This window comes from Grammomys surdaster, unplaced genomic scaffold (assembly GCF_004785775.1).
Source record: "Grammomys surdaster isolate TR1022 unplaced genomic scaffold, NIH_TR_1.0 146, whole genome shotgun sequence".
In the NCBI taxonomy this organism is placed as follows: Eukaryota; Metazoa; Chordata; class Mammalia; order Rodentia; family Muridae; genus Grammomys; species Grammomys surdaster.
This window is the reverse complement of record NW_021604604.1, coordinates 3413945-3441922: the sequence shown is the minus strand read 5'-3', so window position 1 is coordinate 3441922 and position 27978 is coordinate 3413945. Positions and strand designations below refer to the sequence as shown.

The window sequence follows — 27978 nt, the reverse complement described above, 5'->3', positions numbered from 1 at the left end:
GAGGGAGGGAGGGGAAAGGAGGGAGGGAGGGGAAAGGAGGGAGGGAGGGGAAAGGAGGGAGGGAGGGGAAAGGAGGGAGGGAGGGGAAAGGAGGGAGGGAGAGAGAGAGGGAGGGAGGGAGGGAGGGAGGGAGGGGAAAGGAGGGAGGGAGAGAGAGAGGGAGGGGAAAGGAGGGAGGGAGAGAGAGGGGGGAGGGAAAGAGGGGGGAGAGGGAAGGAGGGAGAGAGAGAATTCTAAGACAATATTTGAATTTTGTTTAAAAAGAAAATTAAATTCAGCATTAATAAATGGGAGTTTGAAACTAGAGGTGATTTTTGTTTTATGTACAAATTTTCAAGAGATTTGCTAATTTGTGGTGTTTCATGTGGTTTATTTTCAAATGTAACTAATGATAAAGAAATCATAATGATAACTAAAAAAAAGAATCTCGTTTTTCTTTTAGACAAAACTAGTAACACATTAAAAGGGGAAAAGGTTTTGGCTCATTTAAAACTCTGAACCGTTACTCTTCTGAGTTCATTCTCTAGACCTTAAACTATCTGGCTCCCAGGCTGTTGCCTTTTAAAGAATGTGGGTATTGTACTGAAAAGAAAACATTACTAGATTATTGACCAACAGTAAATTTAAATAAAATTAAAATACCCTCCCCTTTTTATATGGGCACCCTAGAGCTGGCATTGCCAAAAAAAAATAGCTTTTACATACACACACACACCACTACTACCGCCACCACCACCACCACCATCACCGCCAAATGTTATGTTCAGTATTGAGTATTTGAAACAGACCACTTTGCTTGGATGGACTCTGTCTACCTTCATTGGTCTTCTGAGAACACCGATTGTCACCAAAGGAAATCGGCATTTTGAATGTGCTTCTTCTGGTTTTTATTCCTAGTTCCTGTGATTCCACCAGAACCTGAGGCAAATCTTTTTTTTTAATTATTATTAAATATAAGGAATTCTTATGTTTAAAATATAAGCCACTACCTAAAATCTAAATGTGCATACAGCTTTAAGTATTAGATTAGTTTTCACATTATAATGGTTTAAATAAAAACACATGGATACAGATAGAAAAACATACACACACACACACACACACACACACGTGGAGGAGGAAAAATGAGAATATAGTATAGTATGAAGACAAAAACCAAGAACAGGTGCTTTCTGTTGTAGATAACATAATTAGCTCCTATATAATTTGTTACCTTAAGATACTAAAACAACTTATATTCATGTAGACAAAGTATCCATTTTATTGTTTGTTAAAATAACCACTATATCTTCTTGATCCAAGTGAGTTTCTAACCAAAGGTCAATATAGGAAGAGATAAATGTCTTTACTAAAATATCAAAGAATTTTGTTAAACTGAAATTAAAAAAAAATAGTTCATACAAACTTTTCTACCAGTGACCATATCTTCAAACAGGAAGTGATTAATGATATTTGTGTCTGCATAATTTGAAGCCACAGAAGTCAACAGTGGCTTCCTTTAGAAGCCTTTCATTCCTACTTTTGGTCTTTTGTTTTTTGCAGAATAAAGGTTAATGAATAAGAAGCAATGACAGAAATCAAAGTACTTATCTGAACTAGAGACAAGAACTACCAGGGTCTCTTGTTAGAAATGAAAGGAGAAATTGTTTTAAGTGGGTAAACAAACTAGGAGACAGTGAAGACGAAGATGAAAACGAGAAGAATCAGTAAAAACCAGGTGTGAATAGGTAGCCCCCTTGGCTAATTTGGGGCATCGCTCCTTCCTTGGTATGCTGGTAATCTACTTGACAGTTCTCTGTGTGTAATGCTTTTTGGAAATGAGAAGCCATTTAATTTTTTGGATGTAGGAAGTATCTTTAGTTGAATTTCATGTTTTATTTACCCTGTGCTTTTCTGCCCAATTAATCATTTCAAATTCTTAAATAATTTATACAAGTGCAGAGCAAATGATTTGTGGTTGACATCCTTCTGAGTAGTTGATCCTACATATAATGAGAATATTTTAAACAATTTATAACATCACTGCCATCTGTTGGATCTGACCAGAATTAGATTCAAGAATTAATTCAAGAATTAGCCCCAAGAATGGAAATAATTCAGTAATCCTTCATTTCCCCTTGCATTGATAACTAAATTTACCCATTGATAAACCATGGCAAAATTTGAAAACAAATATAGATGCTGATTGGGCATTTTTAAAGGGATCCTTTTTAAAGATACAATTTTAATAAATACCACCAACAAATAAATATTGAAAACAATAACATTTTAATACTTAAGAGGAAAGTGGAAACTTGTAATTAAGGTTAAACTTTTCACAGACAAAGGTGTTCAACCATACAGACCTCCCTGATTCTTCATAGCTGTCTTACCTTAGCTCCTTGAAGACAGTTTTAAAGGCACTAGAGTTTTAGAGACCCCCTTCTCCCCATTCTCCTGTGCAATTTTCAGTTCTTTTGTATAGCTTCTTAACTACCCTCACAAGCAGCAACCCAAGAAAGTTCTGAATTGTAACATATATAATGGGCCACTTAAAAATGCACTAATTAACTGTTGGGCCACCTTAAGCCTTTGAAATAGCAGAGACAAGTCTCTAGGGACTTCTCTGCTATTGTGTGACCTATGGCCTGAACCACAAACGCTGATGACTAAGAGGCTCTATGCACAGAGAGAGAGCCCACGTTACAGAGATGTGTCTGAGTGCTTTGCTAACTTTTGACTATCTTTGACTGTATCCCTGTTAATATGAATAATTGATCGTTTTGTATTGTTGGTATTAAAATTTCTCTTGACTAGTATAGAAACAAAGAAAAATTCTCATCCATTAAATGAAACTGAAGGAAGACAGGTAATATCACTTTAATGCCTACAAAATTTATTTGTTGATTATCATGCCTAAGAAAGCCATATATAGTATGTGGAGAAAAATTTTAAATACACCCCCAGGATAGATTTTTATATACTATTGCAAAAGTCAGTCCCTCATGTAGCATATCTCAAGAAAAGCCAGGACTCAGTGACCACTAGGTCCTGTCACAGTCAGGAATGGTACGAGCTGAAGTGGGTATTATATAATATGCCAGAGAAGAATGTGTGTGTGTGTGTGTTCTTGCTTTAAAAAATCACTACTCAAATAAATACAGCTGGGCGTGGGGCTGGTAACACAATATGTTGTGTTTATTTATTTTTCCATTTCTTGGTGTACTTTTTAACTTGTAGATATGGGACTGATTATCCTTAGAGTCGCCATATCTTCTTGTAGAATGATGGACTGTAACAGAGTGAGTGATGACCAGTTATTTTGAAGACAAGAATACAACAAAACACATCTGTTAAAAGTGGCCAAACGCCAATTCTTCCCTTCTCCCTCGTCATCTCTTGCAGGGAGGGACGCCGCACACCCCTCCTAGATGGCTGCAGTCGTTTACTATTGTCCTTTAAGGAAAAATTACCACTCTGTCTAGATCCACTTCTCCCCAGCACTCAGATCCACTTAGGATAAGTAATCTCGGGACTCAAAACCCTTAAAGAAACATTGGACTGAGAAACGACCCACAAAAGACGCAAACGCAGCACACAGGCTTGATGTATGGGTCGGCCCTAAAGCCGAAGCCACGCAGTTATTGTCTTTGTCACGTAGGGTTTTTCTTAAGAAATAGGTTTTCTGAGCGATTTCCCTTCACCCACAGCGACAGGAACCGCGTCTTCATACTGCCCCCTAGTGGCGGCTCAGGAGGCAGCTTGGGGGAGGGGCAAAAATGGACCGAGCGCTCTGTGTTTTAATGAAACACACACTAATTTAATTTGAAACACTCTGGTGAGCCTAAAATAATATTTTTGGAACATTATTAAAAGATTGTGATCTGGAAAGCATTTCATTGTGATAGTATTCTACTGCTAAATGCACGGTTAGCAGATGTTTGTGTCTGTCTTTGTCTCTTTCCGAGGTGCAGTCGTTTCAAAATGTTTTGACACCTCTTTTTTTTTTCTCTCTCCATCAGTGGCTGAATATTTGCCTCGCTGTGTTATCACAGGGACAAACGCACTTTGAGCAATAGATGAATCCCATTGTAATAGAAAAGATTATTTAATTTTTGTTTAAATTCGTTGTAAAATTTTAGAAGCTTGGCAGTCTCCCAATACAAGTGAGAGGCAACCTAAAATTGAGCCACTTCAGGAGGGCTGGTTTTGTTTGAAGGATGATCCTTTTTTAAAACTAAGGATAATATTTCAAAGAGCTTGGTACTTTAAAAGTCCTTTGAGAGCATCTGAGATTGGACAGTGGGTAATGGCCCTTGTCACTAAGCCTGATGTCCTGAGTTCGATTCTCAGGTCCTACCCACACAGTGGAAAGAAAGACCAGACTCTCAAGGGTTGCCTCTGACCTGCACACACAAGCCAAGGTGCACACACACGTTTGCAGTGAATAAGTAATAAATAAATGAATAAATAAACGAATAAATGAATAAATAAATAAATAAATAAAGTAATAGTCCTTTATATTTCAGTGACAACTGGGAAGAACCCTCGTGGTATCCTTATAAGGATGCCTCGTTCCTTCTATCCAAATTTACTGAGCAGCTGTTTGTTATAGCCACCCATAGTGCCTCTATTCCTGTCTGCATAGAAGACTCTTGTCCTGACTGCTTTTATTGGGCTGGGGGTTGGGTGGGGCAGGGTGGGAGTCATACTGAAGTTAAAAAGCACCCAGAATGAAAAAACCGAGTTTTCAATAAACCGCCTGACTCTCCATCCCCACCCTGTCGGCTGATGCCTGCCAGACCTCGGCAAACACTTGGAATTTGATTAGCTACCAGTTTTCTGAGGCTCAGTGAATCTCATAAAATGTTCAATTAGAAAATTATCCGTGCTGCCTTTATTACCTACAGAGCGGGGCTGATATTTGCATAACATTTTAAAGTTGCTGGTACTGTCTGGTTTCCGGCATTACTGATTTTCACAGGAAATTATCAAACAGATTGGATATCCTCAGATTATTTCTCTTTTAATTTGAAGCCTATTTAAACCTATATTTTGTATCCACCCTTGACTTTTCATATTATTAATCATTTCCTACATTTTTTTCTTCACTTGGGAATAGGCTCTTATTGCTCATTAATTGTAACTACATGGAAAAGCTCAGATCCGATCTCTGAAGAAGCTGCCTCTGCTCTAAACCTGCAGGTTTATTTCAGCTGTCTGGCTGCAAGGTGATCTGAAGAGGATGGTTTCACCCACACATACAAACGGTGAAATATGGTCTTATTTTCCCGTGGTAAATTCTGCTGCTGTTGGTAGCTGGCATTAATGGGCAAGCATTTAGCTAAGCACCCTCGTGGAGTGTATCTTCGGATCGTACAGCAGTCTTATGTGTGAAGGGATGTCCTTGTCACTGTCATGTGCATTTGCTCCCTTTCCACATGAACAAGTAGAGGCGTGTTACTTCCCCAGGTTACCAGAGATAGGCAGGACCCTGAGGCGCCCTGAGACGACAGCTTGTCCTGTGTCCCCTTGTCCCTGTGTCCCTGTGCACCAGAGTTACTTCTTTCTACCCTTGCTGCACAGCCTCCCCCTTACCAGTTGCTCGTCTCTCCTTCCCTCCGATCTTCTCAGCCTCTCCTCGTTTCTCATTCCTTGAACAAAGTGAAGCAAACAGACTCTACATTTGCTCTTCTTGGAAAAGGAAGGTGGACTCTGAAAACATTGGCATGCTTAAAACAAAGACCTGTGGGCAGGAAGGTGTGTGGCTGTGATCCCAGCACCTGGGAGGCAGAGACAGAGGTGTCAGGAGTGTGATGGTCGTCTCTCACTATATAGTGAGTCGGGGGCTTATCTGTGCTATGGGAAACCAGGCTTCAAGCAAGCAAACAGACAAAACAAAATAAATAGATTAAAGGTCACACAATCAGGATTTTAATCCTGTGCCAGTTGTCAACACCTTCATGAATGCTTTCCTTCCATCTCAATTGTGTGTTTAACAATTAGGAAATAACAGATGGAACACAGACTGGCCCCCTGGTTTGTACCTCTGAGCTGCTCGGTGTGGCAGGCATCCTGGCCCTTCCAATAGTCTCTTCTCTCTGGAAATGACACCCGTTAGGGGCTCTAGGCACTTCCCCCATTATGACATTTTGTTATTGATCTATGAAGTCATCTTCAAGCTTAGGATCCTTTGGAAATCTCGTCACTACTTTCTCTCAACTTTTTCTGTGTTAATTCTGTGTAAGGCGCTTCTCCAGCTGTAGAGATGCAGTTGGGGGGTTGAGGGAGCAGAGACAAAGGCCTTGGGGACCTGCATACCTCCAGCCAGAGTCTGGGAGATGGCAACATGTAACTATTGTATTTTAGTTTTGAGACAGGGTATGACCAGTAGCCCAGGCTATCCCAATCCTCCTGTGTCAGTCTCTCAAGTATCAGTATTACAAGTGAGCATCCCTCAGTCATCTCAAAAAAAAACTTTAAAAGTGACAGATACTTAAGCGGAATAAAATATCACAGGGTCATAAAGAGTAGCATGACTCGGGGGTCTTAGGAGGGGCCCCAGGAACCGGCATCAAGCTAATTGAGGAAGAGGGACATAGCTCAGTACCGGGGATTTAAATTTTTTTCAGTCACACTAGAGCATTCAGTGTCCTTATTAACAGCATAAAATGACATCTTTAATTACTGTGGAATCCTATTCCATGTCATTTATAGATATTACAGACCAATTTCCAGGCTAACCAGGAACATTTGCTAACTGCAAAATCATTTATTCTGAGCATGCAAACACTTTGAGCATCATCCCTATTTTATTAGGAGACAAGTCAACCATGTGAAATGAAGAGAACCGTTCTCTCTCCCTGGCAGGGTTCATTACTACCCATTAATTACCCATGGCAGAGCAGCCTGGCTTTTGAAACGGAGGGAGGCAGACATGTAAGGAAGTGAAAAATTGTGATCAAACAGGTCAATAAAGACTCCTTGGCACTCTGTGTAAGAAAATTCCATTTGATTCCCACGGACATTGATTGACTGCCTCCAAATCTGTAACAAAAACACTCGTGCTGTCTGTGGAAGTGCTGGGCCAGAATGTTTGTGCCTCTGATCGCAGAGATCTTCTGCAGAAAAGGGGTCAGAGAGACAGCAAGAAAAGAACACGTGGGAAGCCTCAGAACAACACTTAAGGCAAATCATTCTGTTATAAACCATTTGCTTTCATATATTTCCAAGCATTTGATCACGTCTCTATTTTTCTGTAGGGGACAAAACACAGTTAGGTCTTTTGGTGAACTTTTGCTTTATAATAATCATCTTGCTACCTTAAGATCTTTCATCTTAAGGATGTGTCTACAATTGTGATTTCTCCCTTTAGAGCCAAATGTTCTTTAAATATTATTTAAAAGGAGAAATCTTGGCCAGTATTGTCATCCCTGGTGTGCAGCCACAGTTCCAGCATTCTGAAGCTGAGGGCCAGTGCCAGGTGATCCCTGCTTTCAACTCTGGAAGCGACAACTTTAGCAAACACATCCTACTGTTTGTCTTCAGGGTTTCCAGCCTCACCTTTAACAGCTGAGCCATCTCTGCAGCCCAGTACAGTGCTTTTGGGCAGAAACAGGAAGAGGGAGCATGGACCCCTGCTCCCTGCAGTCTAGCTCTGGCTCTGGTAACCAGGAAAAGTCCCATCACCTGCTTGTCAGGGCCTGCCACCGCGCTTTACCCGTGCAGGTCTCCTGTCAGCTGGCACGGCTACAGGTGCCATCCCGAACCGTGCTGAGCATGCCTGTCTCAACCACTGTAGCCTGGCTGTGCCAATATGTCTTCCTTGGTGTGACAAAACTCAGAGACATATGAAATGTCATGCTGGTGGGAATGGTTGCAGTCGCTGTAAACAAACAAGGTTCTTACTGCCAACACTGCCATCTGTTCTGCTGGGTTCCACATATTACTCTGTATGTGGGCTCTGTTAAACAGATTTCCAGAATGCCCAAGGTCACCCTTGATTCATGTAACCAGTCATTACAGATCTGTTGAACATGGCTCTCAAACCTGCAGAAAGATCCAGTTCCAGGACCAAATGCTGCAGCCTGGTGGCACATTCAGAATCTTTGTTTGCAGAGACAGCGACTCCCCTCGTATGAGAAACGTGCAGATTCCTAAGATGTCCTTTGTTTAAGGTGCAAAATTTCCTTATTTAACTTCATACAAAAGTTGTCTCTGTAAAACAAAAACTTTGCCCTGAGGATGGGACGGACTGAACTTAAGGTCAGCCTAGACAATGAAAGTGGACACCCCAGTTTGTCAGCTCCTTTGTCTAGTCTCCCCCCACCCCCCAAATTTTCTTCACTACCTTGAGTTAATCCAAGGCAGTAAAATATTTTGGTCTCCTTTAAACTGAAGAGATAAACCAAATAAAGGGCAAACATTGGCTCTAAGAAGCATGTAGCAGGCAGGAGGCACATGAGAGGGGAGAGCAATTGACCAGGGGGTCACACCAGGACAGCACAGAGCACAGAGTGTTGAATAGCTATTGAAGCACTTGTAGTTCTTCAGAAGGAAATACAGGAGGGGATGGGGAAGGGTGATTAGGGCAAAAGGTACATGAATGAAAACACACGAATGTGAAACAGCACCATAAGCCATCAGTCGATGCTATATGTATAACTGAAATTTTCCTTAGTGAAATTTAGTATCCATTTTGTTTTTTGTTGTAGTTTTGTTTTGTTTTGGTGGGTTTGGGGGGTTGTTTTCTTCTGTCTGTCTGTTTGTTTGTTTGTTTGTTTGTTTGTAGGTCTTGGGAACACCAGTGAGAACTGCTGAATCCCATGACAAATGTTGTGAAATAATCACATTTTGTTGTGTTTGACTGCGAATGTCTTTGCCAAAACATTGTTTTCTAAACCACAGCAATTATGTATATTTTTACAAAGGTTTAAGTTCTGGTTTTAAAAAAAGAACTGAGTTTGGGGATCCAGAGCCCCTTTCTTGAGGAAAAGCCATTTATGCCAAACTGTGAAAGAGGATTATCCAGGGGAGGGGAGGGAGTAGTAGGAAGAACTTGTATAAGTGTCCTGGGGTGAGACACAGGCACAGGGAGGAGTGGGTGTGGGGTAAAGAGGGAGGCAGGCCAGACTTTGAAAGCTGTGTGGGTAATCTGGGCTTTCTCCTGACGGTAGGAATCTGTGAGTGTTTGGAGTAAGCAGTATGATTATAATTTTAAAATGCTGTGTTAGCTGTGGCATGAGACATATTAGGACTTACTGACTGATGTTCCATGACTCGTGATGAGCTTATATTCCCACAAATTCATCTAGAACAGAAATTAAGTCCGAATGTAGTTAATACCCCTAACCTACCGACATCATAGCCTCATGACACAGCACACTGCACTGTATGGTATCAGGGAGGGGCCAGGTGGAAGCAGGCAGGGGAGAGGGCAGGAAATAAGAAGGAATGGATTATGGCAAATGGATTATGGACATTGCCAACCTGGGAAAAGGCCTGAATTGAAAACCTGCAGTGTGGTTCCTATTGAACGTCCATCACTTTTGAAAAATCCCAGTTCAAACTAAAAGTCAAGGATTGTGTGCATGTGTGGGCTCTCTGCATCGGCGTTAATCCACAGAAGGGGCCAGGTCAGATTTTGATGGAGTGTGGATTGATGAGGAGAAGCAGGAGGGGGAGTGTAGCCGGGGCCTGGTTAGGTTGGTACAGCAGACTGCTAGACCTCACCTCTGTTCTTCACACACACACAGATGTTCTTATCCGTCTCTGTGTTTGTTGTTCAGCTCATTTTTAAATTTTACACTTTAAACTCATTTGAGTAAACTCCAACTGGATGGCGATGAATGATGGTAAATATCAGAAAATATTTTCTAACTATTGTGGTGACATATGGCCCTATAATTCTGGATTTTATGATACAGCAGTTTGACTTCTGTCTCATTTGCTTGGATAATGCTGTGCTGTTAAGGAAACTGAAACATGTTTTTAAAATATGACAGTCTTTGGTTTCTGAATGTCCCTATTAGAGAGAGAAAAAAATAAAACATAGTATCATGGGTTTGAAAGAAACAAAATGAAGACAAAAATTGTTTTAATATATAAATTTTGTACTATATTCCTATCTCTGTAATTAGCTTGTTTTTAGGCAAAAAGGGTCCTGATGATACCTTCTCTGCCACAAGCTCATTTTAGTAATTGTTTTTAGAATTATGCAGGACACAAACTAGAGGCAGAGGGTGGAGGTCCAGTGTACGCCTTTCTTCCCAGGACTGAAAGCTTGGTTTCTTTCTGTGAGGCTGTTCAGCTCAGTAAAAACTGTCTTCCAATGTGTACCAGAAATCTGGGCTTTTTAAACAGCCAGGTTTTTATGCACGTCTTTTATTGTCTTCATAAAGAGCAAAGAGAAAAAAGCAGAAGGTAGTGGCCGACAAACAGAGGCAAGGCACGTTTACCAGAGAATGCTAACACTGAGCAGAAGAGCACAGAGCCCATGTGTTCCTTAGAGGAATCCCTAGTCCTGATGCACCGTTTCTCAGTTCCATTGTCGTCATCATCATCCTACCCCCACTCTTCTTCCTTCTCTCCTCCTTAAATACAGGCTGAGTCTTTTGTTTTAATTATGTTTATTTCATTTTATTTTATGGTGTGTTTGCCTGCATGTATGTCTGTGTACCACTTGACTACCTGGCTCCCAGGGGGACTAGGAGAGGACACTCAACCTCCTAGAACTGAAGTTACAGCTGATTTAGAGCGTAGAATTCAATTCGGGTCCTTTACAAAAATAACACGTCATTCTAATGAGGTCCCAGCCACCTCTCCAGCTCCCCACTGCTTTGTTTCTTCTCTTCATGAGGAAATGAAAAAAAAAAAAAAGATGAGGTGTGCTTTTTTTTTTTTAAATTTTCAAAAAACGAGAAGAATTTCTACTACTTGACAAAGGAGTCCTACATCTTGGGCAAGATGTACTTGTGGTGATCAAGGGTTTGAAGCATTTGGCATAAGGGTCTGGGCTGCAAAAAAATAACTCAAAAGAAGAGGAGTTTTGAAAAGACTCCAGTGTGTGTTGATTAGAATGATACACTAAACTTGAACTTCCAGGGGTTGGCAAGTAGCTTCATGGTAAAGTGTGTATAAAACCCTGCTTTTGATCTTTGGCATGTTGGGAGGGGGGGAGGCATGTATATAGATGCTACAGAACATTTTTTATATTTTAGTATTTGGGCTATAAAATTTCAAAAGCAAAAATATGAGAGATTCCTGATAAGGCTTGAAACTCTAAAATCACACGACCACTGTGTCAGTTAACAATAAGCATTGGAAGTGAAATTATCATAAGAGTATTATAAAAATATTTTATCCCCAACGAAAGGAAATTAAACACTGACCCTCAGCTACTGAAGAAAGGAAGATGTAACAGGAAGGGTTGACGACACCCTAAGAGCCAGAGGAAGCATGGGAATGAAAGTGGTTGTCACCTTCACCAAGGAGGCAACAAGTGTATTGGAAGGGCTAACCTAATAAACCAGGGTGCAGGCAGGCAGGCAGGCCTGGGGAGGTCGATCCTGCTGGCCCGTCACCTGCCGACCCATCATCAGAGCGGAGCCTTGTTCTCTTTCCTTCTGCGCTGGTTTGTATAGACATCACACCCTACTCTCCCCCAGGGCCACCAGCCTCCCTATCCAGGTTTCATTTGTAATCTGTTCTGTGATGGATGGATGGATGGATGGACGGATGGACGGATGGATGGATGGATGGATAGATAGGACAATTTTCATGACTTTTCTTTTGAAGGCTACTGGTCCATCACAGTACCCAGATTCAGGTGGTGCTGTCAAATTAAATGCATTGAGACACTGGTGGTGATTACACCAGACAGTTTTACCCACTCCAACTGCCTTTCTTGTTTTATGACACAGTCCTACATGGGACACCCAATATAAATTCGAGATGTACAAATTTGAGACGTCCATGTTATTAAAGTGTCAATACTTTTTGCTGTCTTGATGACTTGTACTAACATGATGACTAAGGTAAATGGTTGATGTCATTATTGTTAGTGTGATGTTGAGTTGCTGGGGATTGAGCCTAGAGCCACACACGTGGCTAGGTAAGTGCTCTGCTACTGAGCCACATTTCCAGGCCCCTTCGTCCTTTTTGCTTTTTCTTTTGAGACTGTCTTACCAAGTAGCCCAGGCTAAACTTGAACTCACTTCATAGTCCAGACAGGTCTTGAACTCCTTGCTATCCTGCTAGCTGAGATGATTGCTCTGGCAGGTCTGGCCCCTGTAGGTCCTTTGGAGCCAGTGTGCTCCTTATGTCTTCTTACCCAGGGTTCTTTTTCAGGCACTTAACAATACAGCCCGTTGCATCAAGTGCTTTACATCTTTAACCATTATAGTAACCAAGCCTGCATTGGCCAAAGTGCATGTGTGACTCCTTTGTCAAGTGCAACTGTCTCAGAAGCCAGGGCAGCAGGAACCTGAAACAGCCAGTCATCACACCCACAGTCAAGGGGAGACAACTGAAATTATACATGAATGCGTGCTCAGCTGGCTTTCACTACTCATATAATTCGGAATCCTATGCCCAGGGAATGGTGCCGCCCCACAGTGGTCAGATTTTCCCATCTCAATGACCAAAGTAAAGATAATTCCACAAAGACACACAACCAAATCTAGACAACGCCTCACTGAGACTCTTCCCAGGGGACTCCGGATTGTGTCAAATTGATAATTAAAATTCATCTTCACTGAGGATAATAACTGAACAACCACCCAGCACTTAAGAGTACTAAAACGTTTTGGTCATGCAGTTTTTTATTACCCAAAAGGATTACATGATTTCACTCATTTTCCTCAGACTGCACTTAGATCAGTAGCGCCCCCTTCTGGGTTCATTGCACGACAAACTACCCTGTTTCTAAGTGGGTTGCAAATTCCTCTGACACAGCCTTGAAACTGAGAGACTGGCATTCCTTCCTCCCTGTTGTGCACAGTGCTGCTGCAGAAGCAGATGCCATTGACCCGCTGATCAACATCCTGTCGAGCAAGCGGGACGGAGCTGTTGCCAACGCTGCCACAGTGCTAACCAACATGGCCGTACAAGAGCCTCTGCGAGCTATCATCCAGAACCACGAAGTAATGCACGCACTGCTGGGACCGCTGCACTCCACCAACACGGTGGTGCAGAGCACCGCAGCGCTCACTGTGGCTGCCACTGCGTGCGACGTGGAGGCCCGCAACGAGGTGAGGCTGAACTGGCACACGTGGATCAGAGTCATGCTCTCTGCTCAGACCACTAACTGTCCTCATTGCTGTTGACACGGCTCCTTTCTACCCATCTACTGAGGCATTCAACTAGCCACTGGGTATTTATTTATCACTACTCTGTGCCAGGCACTCTGCTGGATGTTGGTTCCATGATGCCAAGCGACAGTGCCTTGACCATGCTATCCCGCGCTTGCTCGGGGTCTGACTAACCTGGGATGCTGCAGGAGACTGTTTTCTGCCTTCCTATCCATACTGACCCTCCAGCACACGACCCACCTCACACCATGGCACCCTAAGTCCCTGTAAATGTCCACTCTTTCTTTACGTCCTCCATTTCTCTGAATGCAAAGGAAGCATCCCTTTTTATCTACCTGCTCTTCCCATCCAAGGCCAGCTCTACCACCCCATCTTCCACCGGCCCTTTCTCCAACCCTCCAGCTTAGCTGGAGCCCTCTCTCGTCTCCTGTTACGCGCCAAGGCGCCCCCTGCCTTCCTACTCCACATCTTATGGTTCACAAAGGAAAAATTACAAATGCCTTCAAGCGTTTGGGAAAGGAACAGAATTTTCTGCCCTATGTCCATATTACTACTATATATCTGTTACATAATGTTCACTTATGTATTATTTTCTACAGGGTCTCACTGCAGAACCCAGACTGGCCTCTGGTCTCTGGCCTGGGCTCACCATGCTCCTCCCTCCATACTCAGAGAGCTGGGATTGCAGATGGGTGTCTCCATACCTGACTTTAACAATGCCTGTTTAGTGTGTAGCTATTAAAATGAATGAGAAAATGAATGGATGGAAGAATTAACAAACTAGCTCTCTGCCAATAGAACACACAGCAGATCTCTATCTTGTGTTATACCCAGAAATAAATGTGGTCAGAAATTTGGCTTCGTAAGTATGCCATGTCTCACATAGACCAGTGAGTCCTATTTACTGACACGGCGGCTAAGCTTGAGCTCCTGTGTTTGGCTTGAAAATGCTTGAAAGTGGATCATTGACCACATGGCCTCTTGACTTTGAACACTGCCTTTGACACTATTTTCTGGAATGTTCTTTTTATTCTCTAGACATGGAGAATATAATGTAATATTGCATCTCAAACATAAGACCAGCAAGCACACTCTCAGATAGATCCTTTCCTAGTTGGAATTTCATCCCCAGAAAGTATTTACTGATGTAACTAACATAGCTCCATTCAGCTTCCTTCTTGCTCTCTTTCTCTTCTCTGTTCCCAAAGAAACGATTTTCATATAGTAAAGATAATGACACACGAGCCCTTTTCTACAGAACTGTTCCAGCATGGCTTCGGCTATGCTGCTGACCTGGGCCGTGGTGTGCTGTGAGGAGCGTTTGCTGGCTCAGAGAAACAGTGAGCTATAGTCCTAGCATACATGTGCGAGTGGTGTGTGTGTGTGTGTGTGTGTGTGTGTGTACGCACGCGCACACACGTGAGTTCCATTGGCCATTGCAGCTTCTGGACTAGAGACACCTGCATTTTTTGACTTATGCTCCCTTCCTCCACCTTCAAGATTGTCACAGCAGCAGTGTGTCCTGTCTGTTTCTGGCACTCTTGGCTTTCTTTTGTTCAATTTTTATGACAACACAGAGACTGCCGAGGGTATAGCGTCCTCACCTAGTGACAACAACTTCGTTTTTATCACCTGTGTAAAGTCACTTTCAGCAGTAAGGGGACACATTTGTGTCTGTCATGACCAAACGAACCTTCAGTGTTCAGGTGCAGGGTGAATAAGCAGAGTTTTCCATATAGTGCAGGACATGGGCTTCCAGCAGTATCCCAGGGGAGTTCGGAGGAACTCTGCAATGACTTTCCTTGGGTTTCTTAGCTTAGAATGGAAAATTGGATTCTTATAAAGACTGTCAGACTTCCCTCTGAATTTAATAACCTTAAATTGACACATTATAAAACAGTTGAAACATTTGCATATTCAATGAGGTTTTTCTAATGTATGAATGTTATTTTTTTTCCATTTCCCGTGCCTGCTGAAGATGGAACCCAGGGTTCTACACATGGCAGGCAGCTCACCACCCTTGAACCATATAGACAGGACAGCCCAGGGGTTTTGCAGTTGGGCCTTGCTCTGTAATACAGGCTGGACTTGGACTTGGAGCCTCCTGTCCCAGCTGCTGAATACTGAGATTACAGATGTGAGCTGCCATGCCCATTACTATACTCTTAGTGTGTCAATTTTGGTTTCTGCTTGTAGTTGAGGAACTGTGGTGGTCTGGTGCCCCTGGTTGAGCTCCTGCGCTCCAAGAATGATGAGGTCCGAAGGCATGCCAGCTGGGCGGTGATGGTCTGCGCTGGCGATGAGGTGATAGCCGTTGAGTTATGCAGGCTCGGGTGAGTGGATGTTCCTTGCGTCTAGCATAAACCCAAAGAAGAGAAACAGACCCTTTAGACCCAAGGAGCACCAAGTAGAGCCTGCACTGTCAATAAGCCTAGCACTCAGGAAGGGCCACCCTGGGAGCAGAAAATCCTTCCCTAGTCTGTCCACCCAAAGTGCACTCTGTGTTCCTTTTCCAGTTCCTCTTGATAAATGGTTCTCTTTTATCTTTGCCAAGTACAGTCTCAAGGCTAACATCGACTGGGTGAGCCTCGACTACCATCTCTTTTTACCACCCTCCACCAAACCCTTCTCCTGATACCTGCAGTTAGTTAGCATCCTCCCCCCAGTTCACACTCCCCACAAACTGCAGGTGAACTTAGTTCTCTTTAGCATAGTAGCAAATGGAGTTTGAAGGTTCCCACACGTTCCCAAGCATTTTTCTTATATAATTTTATTATAAAGAAAAAGATTTATTTATAAATCTTGAGTCTTATACTCTTTTTGCATTAAATGAGCAATGATAGAAAAGCCGGGGACCAGACCAACTCACTGCAGAATTCTGCCAACTGTATAGCATAACTGTAAGTAATCGGACTGACAAACATAAGTTACACTACCATGACTATTGCCTGAGAAAAGGCATCTGACAAGGTTCAACATCCCTCCGTGATGAAAGCCCTAAAGAAATAAGGAAATGGATAATACCTCAACAGAATTAAGGGTACATACAGCAAACCTTTAGCCCAAATTTCTTTTTTTTAATGATATGTATATTCTTTTTTTTATAATTTTTTTTCAAATCGTAATTCATTCACACAGGGGTTATAAACACAGAAAGGCAGGATGTGGGGAAGGGGATGACACTGGAGTGTGGGTGTTCTGGGGGAATACAGATATCTTTCAGAACTGGGTATCGGCTGGGTGAAGGTTCAGGGGACTGGTCACTGTGACTCTGCCTATGACTCACTTGTCCTTATCTAAGTTGGTATTATCTGCCAAGGCTACCTATTTACAAGGTCTATGACTATTTGGGCGGGAAATTTCCACAAAAGCTGCCTGTTTATAATAGCTTATAGCCATCTGTTTCAATGTTTTTCCACAGAGACCCAAGACTTGGTGTTAGTATACATGTATGACAGGCCTATCGCTGATTTTAGGCCTATGGCTGATTTTAGACCTTCGGTGTATAAGCAGGGCTGCCCCTGACATCTCCTCCCTTCTCTATAGAAGGGCTGTGGCAATTCTAATCTTGCGAAGGTGGGGATAGAGGCCTGACCTCCAGTAATTGAAGGGGACCTTGTAATGGCTCCGGTACCCCTGTCGTTGTCCAGTGAGGCATGAGGGCCGTACCCATCCCGATATCTTTTTCCTGGAGAGGGGATACTTTTGACATCAACCCCTATGCAGTCAGGCTTGTCCCTCAGGAACCCAGAGAGATATTTTTAACTTTTATTTATATTCCCTTGCAGTGCTTAGCCTTGCAGCCTAAGCAAGAATTCAGATTGCCAGTCAGAGAGGGTTCTGGGTGGCCTCTCTCTGCTTAGTCTAGGGGCGGAAGTCCCCTCTTTTAGGTTGGGTCGAGATGGGTTTTGGGAACACCCTGTATAAAGTAACAACCTCATCTTGAGTCCTGAGTCTCATGGTCCTCCATAGCTAACTTATGATAATGTATCTGAATAGGTTTTGCTACCAAATTATTTATCTGTTGTTTCACAGAGTTAGTCAGCCTATTTGAGGCCCAGGGACCAGCAGAAAAAAGCAAAAAGAACCCAAATAATGGTCCCAAGATGGGAGGAAGTAGGGTTGACAACCTTGGAGAGGCTGAAAACCAATTCTTGTACCAGCATTCATCTGTCTCTTTCTCTCTCTGATTTTTCTCAGGGCCTTCACTGACCTATTTCTTGCTCTCTTTAACCCTCCCTGTCTTGTCTATGTAAAGGCAACATTCTTCTTTAAGGGCTGTACACAGTCAAGAGCTGTACACAGCCTTTTCTATTGTAATAGAGTAAATCAAGTCCAATAAGGATCTTTGCGATTTTTGGAGGTCTCTTTAGACAGTGAAACGAGGGATTTCTTCAGATTAGTGATGTCAGTCTCTAGTTGTTTGATGTTCTTGTCAGTGGCCCTTCAAAGGTCTGAGTAGTATAAGTTTGGAGGCCAGCATCTGGATTAGAACTTCTAACAGCAGACATCACAGGTGATTCATTTTTACCTGGAAAGGAAAAAGAAGGGACTTCTCAGGGAGATTTCTCTTCCCTGGATGTAAATTGTTGTTCATCTTATTTATGGTTGGGCCTGGCTTTGTGGGGGGTATCTATTTATTTCATTAATCTTTTTGGTAGCCGGTTAGCTGTGCCTTCTGTGGTATCAAACAGGTATATTAATCCTCGGCCCCATAAGGGAACTGGGTCTGGGCCATTCCCTTTAAGGGTAAGAGGGTCCTTCCCTGAATCTGTGGCATAGTTTTTGTTGGTCTCGGTGGTGCCAGAGGCAGTCAGCAGTAGATTTGCCATGAGCTTTCAGTTTTAGAGAGTTAAAAGTGAACAAGGCATGATGGAGAGTATTTCAGGGGGACTCCTTCTGTGGGGGCACCATTCCCCCTCTTTTGTTTTTAAAGCCAATTTTTCAGAGTTCTTGTAAAATCAGGGCAGAAGCGCCAACAGTCGCTCCTTCCACACTCAGAGAGTCATGAAGACCCTATTTAAAGAAATATAAATCTATACTAATAATCTTTTATCAAAGGACTGTTATAGCACAGCCGACAACTAATCAGACTATATAATATATTGATTAGTAATAGCTTCTTCTACCTTTTGTGAGATTACTTCTCTTTTGTCAATTAATTGTTGAGGAAAATTAGGATTTACATCTCTCTTGAGAATATTAAACAGATCCTTCAATTCTTCTGTAGGGAGCTTAAAATAAGATCTTAGCCAATTAGCATCTTCTAGAAACTTTTGAAAATAATTTGAAATAAGTAAACTCTCTTTCTTTTGTTTTTTAGACCCTTTATCTGTTTTTTTTTAATTGGATATTTTGCGTATTTACCTTTCAATGTTATCTCCTCTCAATCTCCCAATCTCCCTCAAAATCCCTTATCCCATACCCCCTCCTCCTATTTTTATAAAGGTGTGCTCCAAACATCCTCCCAGTCCCATCTCCCTGCTCTCGAATACCACAATACTAGGGGATCCAAACTTTTGGGGACCATGGCCCTCCACTTCCACTGATGTCTGACAAGGCCACCCTCAATTACCTATACAGGTGGAGACATGAGTCCCTCCGTTTGTGCTCTCTGGTTGGAGGTTTAGACTTTGGGAGCTCTGGTTGAAACTTTTGATACTCCTTCTAGAAAGGACCAAAGCACCCACACTTTGGTCTTCCTTCTTCTTGAGTTTCATGTGGTCTATACGTTGTGTCTTAGGTATTGTGAGCTTTTTGGCTAATATCCACTTATCAGTGAGTGCATACCATGTATGTTCTTTTGAGATTGGGTCACCTCACTCAAAATGATATTTTCCAGCTCCATCCATGAACTCATTGTTTTTAATAGCTGAGTTGTACTCCCTTGTATAAATGTACCACATTTTCTGCATCCATTCTTCTGTTGAAGGGCATCTGGGTTCTTTCCAACTTCTGGCTATTATAAATAAGGCTGCTATGAACATAGTGGAGCATGTGTCCCTGTTGTATGTTGAAACATCTTTTGGGTATATGCCCAGGAGTGTTATAGCTGGGTCCTCAGGTAACACTGTGTTCAATTTTCTGAGATACCGCCAGACTGCTTTCCATAGTGGTTGTACCAGTTTACAATCCCACCAACAGTGGAGGAGTGTTCCTCTTTCTCCACATCCTCGCCAACATCTGCTGTCACCTGTGTTTTTGATCTTAGCCATTCTGACTGGTGTGAGGTGGAATCTCAGTGTTGTTTTCATTTGCATTTCCCTGATGACTAGGGATGCTGAACACTTCTTTAGGTGCTTCTCAACCATTCGAGCTTCGTCAGTTGAGAATTTTTTGTTCAGCTCTGTGCTCCATTTTTTAAATAGGGTTCTTTGATTATCTAGAGTCTAATTTTTTCAGTTCTTTGTATACCTTGGATATTAGCCCTTTATCAGATGTAGGGTTGGTGAAGATTTTTTCCCAATCTGTTGGTTGCCGCTTTGTCCTATTGACTGTGTCCTTTGCTTTACAGAAGCTTTGCAGTTTTATGAGGTCCCATTTGTCAATTCTTGGTCTTAGAGTGCAAGCCATTGGTGTTCTCTTCAGGAACTTTTCTCCTGTGCCCATGTGTTCCAGGCTTTTCCCCAATTTTTCTTCTATTAGTTTCAGTGTAGCTGGTTTTAGGTGGAGGTCCTTGATCCACTTGGAATTGAGCTTTGTACAAGGAGATAAGTATGGATCAATTTGCATTCTTCTACATGCTGACCTCCAGTTGGACCAGCACCATTTGTTGAAAATGCTGTCTTTTTTCCACTGGATGGTTTTAGCTCCTTTGTCAAAGATCAAGTAACCATAGGTATGGGGGTTCATTTCTGGGTCTTCTATTCTATTCCATTGATCCTCCTGCCTTTCTCTGTTCCAATACCATGCAGTTTTTTATCACTATTGCTCTGTAGTACAGCTTGAAGTCAGGGATGGTGATTCCCCCAGAAGTTCTTTTATTGCTGAGAGTAGTTTTCGCTATCCTCGGTTTTTTGTTATGTCAAATGAATTTTAAGATTGCTCTTTCTATCTCTGTGAAGAATTGAGTGGGAATTTTGATGGGGATTGCATTAAATCTGTAGATTAGCCAAAATTTCTAAGTGAAGAAAAACTAAAATCATTTTCTCTGAAATCGGGAATAAGATGCCATCAGCTATGGTGACTGTTCAGATTCAACAGTGCACAAAGTCTTAGCTAGAGAAACAAGAGAAAGAAATGACTGAATAGAAAAAGTCATATTGTCAGTTTTTGAAGACAGCTTAATCTTTAACTCAGAAGATCCTATATATTTCACAGAAAAACTGTGAAGCAGTCTTAGAACTGACTCTTAGAAGCGACAAGCTCTCTCAGAAACTAGCAGCATCTAAAACCAACATCTAGAAAACAGTAGCTTTTCCGTGTGCCAATATTAAACTTGCTAAGAAAGAAATGGAACAGAAAAGAATTTCATTTAAAATATTTTTTTTTTAAATTTAGGAATGAATATAACCTGTGACATAAAAGACCTCTAACGTGAAAATTTTAAGACACTGAAGAAGGAAGTTGAAGAAGACACTAGAAGATAGAGAGACGAGCTATGCAAACACTCTTGAATCCATACAATCCATAATGGAGAAACATCTGTACTTCAAAAGCAGTCCGTAGATTGAGCACAGCACTCATAAAAATTCCAATGACATTCTTCACAGAACTAGAAAAGACAATCCTGAAATTCACATGAGAGCTTCAGAAGCTCGGGAGAGGCAAAGCAGCACTAATCAGAAAGAGCAATGCTGGAGGAATCTCAATAGTTGATCTCAAATTACACTAAAGAACCATAGTAACAAAACCTCTATGGCATTGAAACATACATATAGACCAATAGAATGGAATAGAGGTTCCGAATGTTAACCTACACAGTCCCAGTCCCATGACTTTTGACAAAGGTGCAAAAAAAAGAGAAATACACATTGTAGAAAAGAGAGCATATTTGACAAATGACACAGGAGAAATGGCTATGCACATGTAGAATAATGAATAGATTCACTTCTCTTATATCACAAAAAGATTATTTAAATAGGCAGAAGACCTTAATGTAAGACCTGTAACCTTGAAACTGATAGAAGAGAACAAAACTAAAACACTTCTAAATAGAGGCTCAGGGAAGGACTTTCTGAAAAGTATTCCAGGGGCATAGGTATTAATCCCAAGAATTCACAAACCAGTTAACATTTCTCATTTGTGTACAGCAGGAAGTGGTCAATAGCACAAGCAGATAGCCATCACAAAAGCATAATATCTTCACTAACTACATAACAGGCTATAAGGGACAAATAACTAGAATATACAAAAACCTTCAAAGATTATACATTAGAAGAATCGCCCAGTCAATAAATAGGCTACTGAACTGAATAAATAATCCTAAAAGGAAGAAATATAAGTAACTTACAGATATCTGAAAAGCTGTCCAACATCCTTAGCCATCAGGGAAAGGCAAATTAAAATTATCTTGATACTTCATTTTACCCAACCACAGTGGTTGACATCAAGAAAACAAATGACAAAAGCGTTGTTGACAGTGCAGGAGTGATGGGCCCTTCCGCATAGCTAGAACCACACCCAAAGGACTGAGTGTAAACACACCACAGAGACCATGCAAATGCACACTGCAAGTGCTGAGAAATAGACCCAGCCTAGATATCCGATGATGAACAGATAAAGAAAATTCGGTAATCCACACCATGGGATTTTATTCAATCCTTAATAATATTAACTGCAGTCATAACATCCGAAGAAAAGTGGATGGAACTGGAAATCACTGGTTAAAATTTAGAGCTAGACTCAGAAAGGCACACATGTTTTTTTCTCCTATGTAGAATCTAGATTTAAATGTATATCTACGTGTGTGTGTGTGTGTGTGTGTGTGTGTTTAAAAGGAGACCCTGACTGTGAGAGGGAAGGAAGAAACCTTAGGGGAATGATGGAGGGGAAAGAGAGGGTATTAGGATACAGGTGACATATTTTCTTAAGAAGGGGCTATGGCAGAGGTAGACGGGAACCAGCAATTAAGAGGCAGGGTGAGGAAGGCCGATGACTGTACAAATTAGAATAAATCGCAGTGACACACATACATAAAAATAAAATGTCAACATATCAGAATAGAGCCCACTCCATTTTTATTTAGTTGGCTTTGGTTTGGTTTGATTTGGTTTGGTTTTTAGGGTCCTCTCTGTATAGTCCTGCCTGTCCTGGAACTCATTCCATAGACCCGACTGCACTCAAATAGATCCACCTTCCTCTGCCTCCTGAGTATTGGGATTAAAGACATGAGCGGCTAGTGTCTGGACCCCATTACTCTGAATGCCAACCTAAATATTTAAAGAAATGACAAAACACGAACAAGGGATTGTCCCCTTTCCGGAGATGCTCCAATGACCTCCCTCCCTCCTGCTAGACCCCACCTCCCTCCTGCTAGACCACCCCTCCCTCCTCTTAGACCTCCCTCTTCCCTCCTGCTAGACCCCACCCCTTCCTCCTGCTAGTCCCCACCCCTCTCTCTTGCTAGACCTCACCTCCTTCCTGCTAGACCCCACCCCTCCCTCTTGCTAGACCCGACCCCAGAGCTTCCACCACCTCCCAACAGTACCGCAGGCAGATGACCAAGCTTTTAACACAGACATTTATCCAGGCCGTGTCCCACTAACTGTTTAAATATGAGTTATTGCGTGGCATTTATGTTCTCAGAAAGTGCTGATTTGTCTTCATAATTCTGTCAGTTTCACCTCATTTAAAAAGGCAGAGGAGGCTCTCAGCTTTCCATCTCAATTCTTCGCTCAGGAGCTTAAGGATATAAATGGGAACTCAATGTCCGTGGGCTTGGAGAAAGCAAGCAAAACAGGCCTTATTTTATTTTATTTTTTAACTTTATCGACAGGGCCCTAGATATCCTTGAAGAAATTAATCGATCATTAAGTCGGAAAAATAAATTCAGCGAGGCAGCCTATAACAAATTGCTCAACAACAATCTTTCCCTGAAATATAGCCAGACTGGCTATTTGTCATCAAGCAACATAATTAGCGATGGATTCTATGATTATGGTCGGGTAAGTGGTAGCATTTATTTGTGTTTTACTATGATTTTCCCTTTAATCACGATGCCATTACATTACTATTTTATAAGCATCAAACATACTCTATATTTTTGCAGATAGAAATGTGAAAATCAGCACTTTAGCCTGGACTACTTCTGGCTATAAGATTTTTGCGTCTTCATAGAGTTTTAATTAGATTCTGTTTTACTTGCTGTTTAAGTCAGCTTGTTAATCCCAGTCTCAGTAACATGCGACCACACACACAAAGTACCAAGAAGTTGCTTCTCTACAAAAGCTCATTTTATTCAATGTTGAGTAATTCTGAAAGAATTACTGTAACATCAGATGCTTCGGGAGCACTAAGGAGAAGAGCAGGAAACCCAACAGACACTGACACAGAGAAATGCTGGCTTGGGCCTTTGAAACATTCAATAAGACAATACTCTATACAAAGGGGAAATCTGATTCACTTAGTCTGTAAGTGCTATGCTTCTGGTGTTACAGGCTGTGACTACAACAAAACTGAATGAAAAGGATACAAGATGTCTGCTCCAGTGGGAAGAGTGTTCCTATGGAGGAGAGGGAAGACAAAGACAACCGCAATGTGCTAGAGTCGAGTAGGGAGTGAGGGAGACAGGATGAGGGCATCTACAAAGCTCGGAGGAAATGGGGCAGAGGGCTGTCGTTTTTGAAAAAATGGCTAGGTAGCCCTCACCAAGTGTAGTATCTGAACGAAAACACGGAAAGAGTGGGGAAGGTCAGCTTGGGGGCTCTTTGTGAAAGAGGTTTCTGGGCAGAGGAACAAGGGTAAGTGTGCTTGGCATGTTTAAGGAATATCAGGATAGGGGCAGCGTGGAAACGGAGCTGATAAAGATGGAAGAATAAAAGACTTAATTATGTACTTAATCATATACTTTACCCATACTTCAGATGGGTAAAGGAGCTGAGATCATAGGATTCTTGAAGGCTTTACAAGGTCTCAATCTGATATGGGCAATGCATAATGATATTGTTTTGGAGAACTGCTTTGCATTGTTTTGGAAAGATCATGAAAAGTATCTTAGATCGGAATGAAACCTGTTACTTGATCACAAGGAGACTAAGAAGTTGATTTAGTCTGCCCTTTTCTTTCCGGCTGACAAAATTATCCTCAATCCCTTCTGTGCCTCTCTACTCTTAATTTTATACCTTCTTTTTCTTAGATTATTATTGTTACATAAAAAATATATGTGTGTGTATACATATATGGACAGATAGATGGATGATGAATGGATGGAGGATGGATGGATGGAAGACGGATGGATAGATGGATGGATGGATGGATGGATAGCTGGACAGAGGGGAGGGGGTAAGGAGGGAGGGAGGGAGACACATAGAAAGAGGGGGAGATACCATCCTACATTGGAAACCAATAAGGGGGCTCATCTCTGAAAAAGGTGAATTCCCCTTTTACCTGCAGTGATTAATTTCCTATGGTTCTTTCTTTAGAAGTGGGACACTATGAAATTTTCTCCCCTCTCTGTTAACATGTTCATGAGTATTTTGCCTGCATGTATGCATGTGCACCATATGTGTGTCTGGGAAGGACAGAAGAGAGCATCAGATCTCCTGGAACAAGAGTTATAGACAGTTGTAAAACGACACATGAGTTCCCAGAACTGAACCTATGTCAAGAGAAACAAGTGTTCTTAACTGCTAATCCATCTTCCCAGCCCCAGCTTCTCTTTAGATAGGCTCATGACACTTTGTGAAGTCAGTTTCAGCCCACAGGTAAAGGCAAAGTCCTCCCTGGAGTGTATGGTTAGATTTTGGATACAAATAGTTCCAGAGAGTGTGGTAAAGCTATAATACGGAATAGCTGAGGGCAGACCAGCAAGAATGTGGGTATAAAGGAGAGTGTGTCTGCAAGCTCTGGCTTCCACATCTAACTATGTATAGAGATCATCTGCCTCTGTCTGTCTGTGTATGTATGTATGTACGTACGTATGTATGTATGCATGTTTGTATCTACCTACCTACCTACATACATACATACATACCTATGTATCTACCAATCTATTTATCTGTCTGTCCATCCATCCATCCATTCATCTGTCCATCTGTCCATCCATCTGTCTGTCTATGTATTTATGTATCTATCTATATATCTTGTATGTATATATGTATGTATCTTTCTATGTACCTATCTATGTATCTATCTTCTATCTATGTATATAAGTATTTATGTATGTATATATGTATGTATGTATCTATCTATGTATCTATCAATCTTTCATGTATCTATGTATCTACCCATCTATAAGTGTATGTATGTATGTATGTATGTGTGTGTATGTATCTACCTACTTGCTATCTAGTCTGTATTATTTATCTACAGTTTGTGTGCACATGAATGAATTAGATTCTTCAAACTGTCAACAACTATTAGCATTCATGTTTAAACTCTAAAACATGCAGAGAACCCTCTTTTGTGCTCACATTATCTTACAGATAAATCCTGGCACCAAACTTTTGCCACTGAAGGAACTGTGCTTACAGGACCTGAATGATCAACGTGCTATTCTATTAGTCAACAATAAATCTGACACGTGAGTCCTTGGGGGAAGGGCGCTGCAGGGAGGGGAATATGCAGTGTTTGGTTATCAACATGCAAGTAGGAAAGGTTCCTAGTGCGAGATCTCCCCGCTGTCTCCTACACCATGAAAATAAAAGCTGGTCTGTACACTCAGCCTGACACGGGACAACTCATATTTTTCCTTGGACTCCATGTTAGCAAATGTTATCACTCCATCTATCATGTATCTATGTATCTACCTATGTATGTATGTATGTATGTATGTATGTATGTATGTATGTAGATAGTTGGATTCCCAGTGGATCTGGAAAAATAACCAAAGAATGTAAAGTGTAGAAAATATTGACAAATATCTGGAAATGTGTACCCATTGTTTTTCTTTAGGATAAATAAATGGTAACTCTGAAAATTAAAGCAGCATTAAAATAAATTCAGGGTCTCACTATGTAGTTCTGGCTGGTCTGGAACTCACTATGTAGTCTAGGTTGGCCTTGAAGTCACAGATAGCCACCTGCCTCTGCCTCTGAAGTGCTGGGATTAAAGGTATGCACCACCATGCTGGCTTCCAACGTTTTGCCTGTTTAAACCGATCACTTGTAGCACATGCTGGCCTCAAACCCCTCTTGAAGTTAAGGATAACCTTGAACTTCTGCCTCTACCACTGAGTGGATTATAGGTGCTCACCACCAGTCATGGTTTGTGTGGTGAAGAGGATCAAATGGATGGCTTTGTGAGTGGTAGGCCAGCCCTCTGCCCGCTGAGCTACAGCCCAAGCCCCAGCTCAACACTTAGTGTCCATTTCAGGCTTGGGGAAAATTTTGTCTTAACTTCTTCTTTATGCCTTTAAAAATAATATGACACCATTGTTAGTCTTCTGCAAATATGACTTTCCCAAGAAATCTGTTTCCAGGACAAAGTTAGCATTGACAAATTTTAGCTTGTACCTAACTTCAAACGTATGTTTTAGCTCTCCACCTCCGTCTATGGAGGATAAATCGTCAGACGTCGGCTATGGACGAAGCATTTCTTCTTCATCTTCCTTAAGAAGGGCAAGCAAGGAGAAGGCCAAGTAAGGTCACAGTCTGTCCACACTCAACCAACCTGCCTAGATGGTTGAAAAAATTGGGGGAGGAGTGTTTTGTTTTTAGAGTTTTAGATTTTGGTAAATCGATTCTTTTTCTTCTTATGGTGACTTGGCTACATAATTGTTTTGTAAGCCAATGTGTCACAGATGTCTGGGGGCAATGAGAAGTGGAGGAGCCGTGGTAGAGGCTGAGTTTCCCTAAACTGTAGATAGACTAGGCCCTGACTGTAGTGGTGACTGAACCCAGTCTTAATGGAAAAGAAAGGACCTTCTAATGATAATTATATTTAAAATGTCACCTGTCAGCACTGTTCGTATGACTAGAATAAGCCGTGATCTTTTCAAATGACAAAAAAGAAAAATAGTTTTCGTTTTAGTGCTGGATTTGGATCTCCCACAGAAGAAAAATCAGAGCCGGCATCAGGACGTAACACTGTCCTTAGCAGAGGAGGTCTCACCAAAGAGAAAGGAGTAAGGTAGGAGGTTGTTTTCTTCTGGCAGTCACAATCATGACAACTTGTAATTATGCAGCAAGGGCGCAGAAAGGGAAAGATTGCTTTTGTTTGTTCTGTGCTGGGTATGGAACCCTGGGGTCTCCACAGTGGGCAATGGCTCACACTGAGCCACAACCTAGCACCTAAAATTTCCTAGTTAATAGAAACCCCTTGGGCCTTACATAGCTTGGTGCCCAGCAAGTGCCATTACCTGGGTTTGAGCCCCTGCACTACTATAAAGAAGTTTGACTTTTGAAACCTATGTATTGAATGAGGCAAAAACCGTGAGTTTTTGCTTAAGCATTTGTTTTTATTCTGTGCTGTCTTTGAAAAGTTTACCCAGAATTTCTCCTGTCTCTGGATAAATGAGGTTACCCTGGTAACTACTACCATCAAGTACTGCAATGGCTTTCATTCCAAAAGGACAATAGAGGCAGCAGTT

The 27978-nt window shown here is 41.8% G+C and overlaps 1 protein-coding gene across 5 annotated transcripts in view; it reads left to right on the top strand.

Moving 5' to 3' along the window:
* Positions 1-27978, top strand: part of Armc3 (armadillo repeat containing 3) — an 87857-nt gene that overhangs the window by 48590 nt on the left and 11289 nt on the right. For 2 of the 5 annotated variants that reach the window (XM_028764843.1, XM_028764841.1), the window contains exons 11-16: positions 12980-13229; positions 15486-15622; positions 23227-23395; positions 25874-25971; positions 26926-27027; positions 27420-27518. In XM_028764843.1, coding sequence (XP_028620676.1) covers positions 12980-13229; positions 15486-15622; positions 23227-23395; positions 25874-25971; positions 26926-27027; positions 27420-27518 — 855 coding nt within the window. Of the gene's footprint in view, positions 1-12979; positions 13230-15485; positions 15623-23226; positions 23396-25873; positions 25972-26925; positions 27028-27106; positions 27108-27399; positions 27519-27978 lie in introns of all 5 variants that reach the window. The other 3 variants (XM_028764845.1, XM_028764842.1, XM_028764844.1) reach the window with 2 other exon arrangements.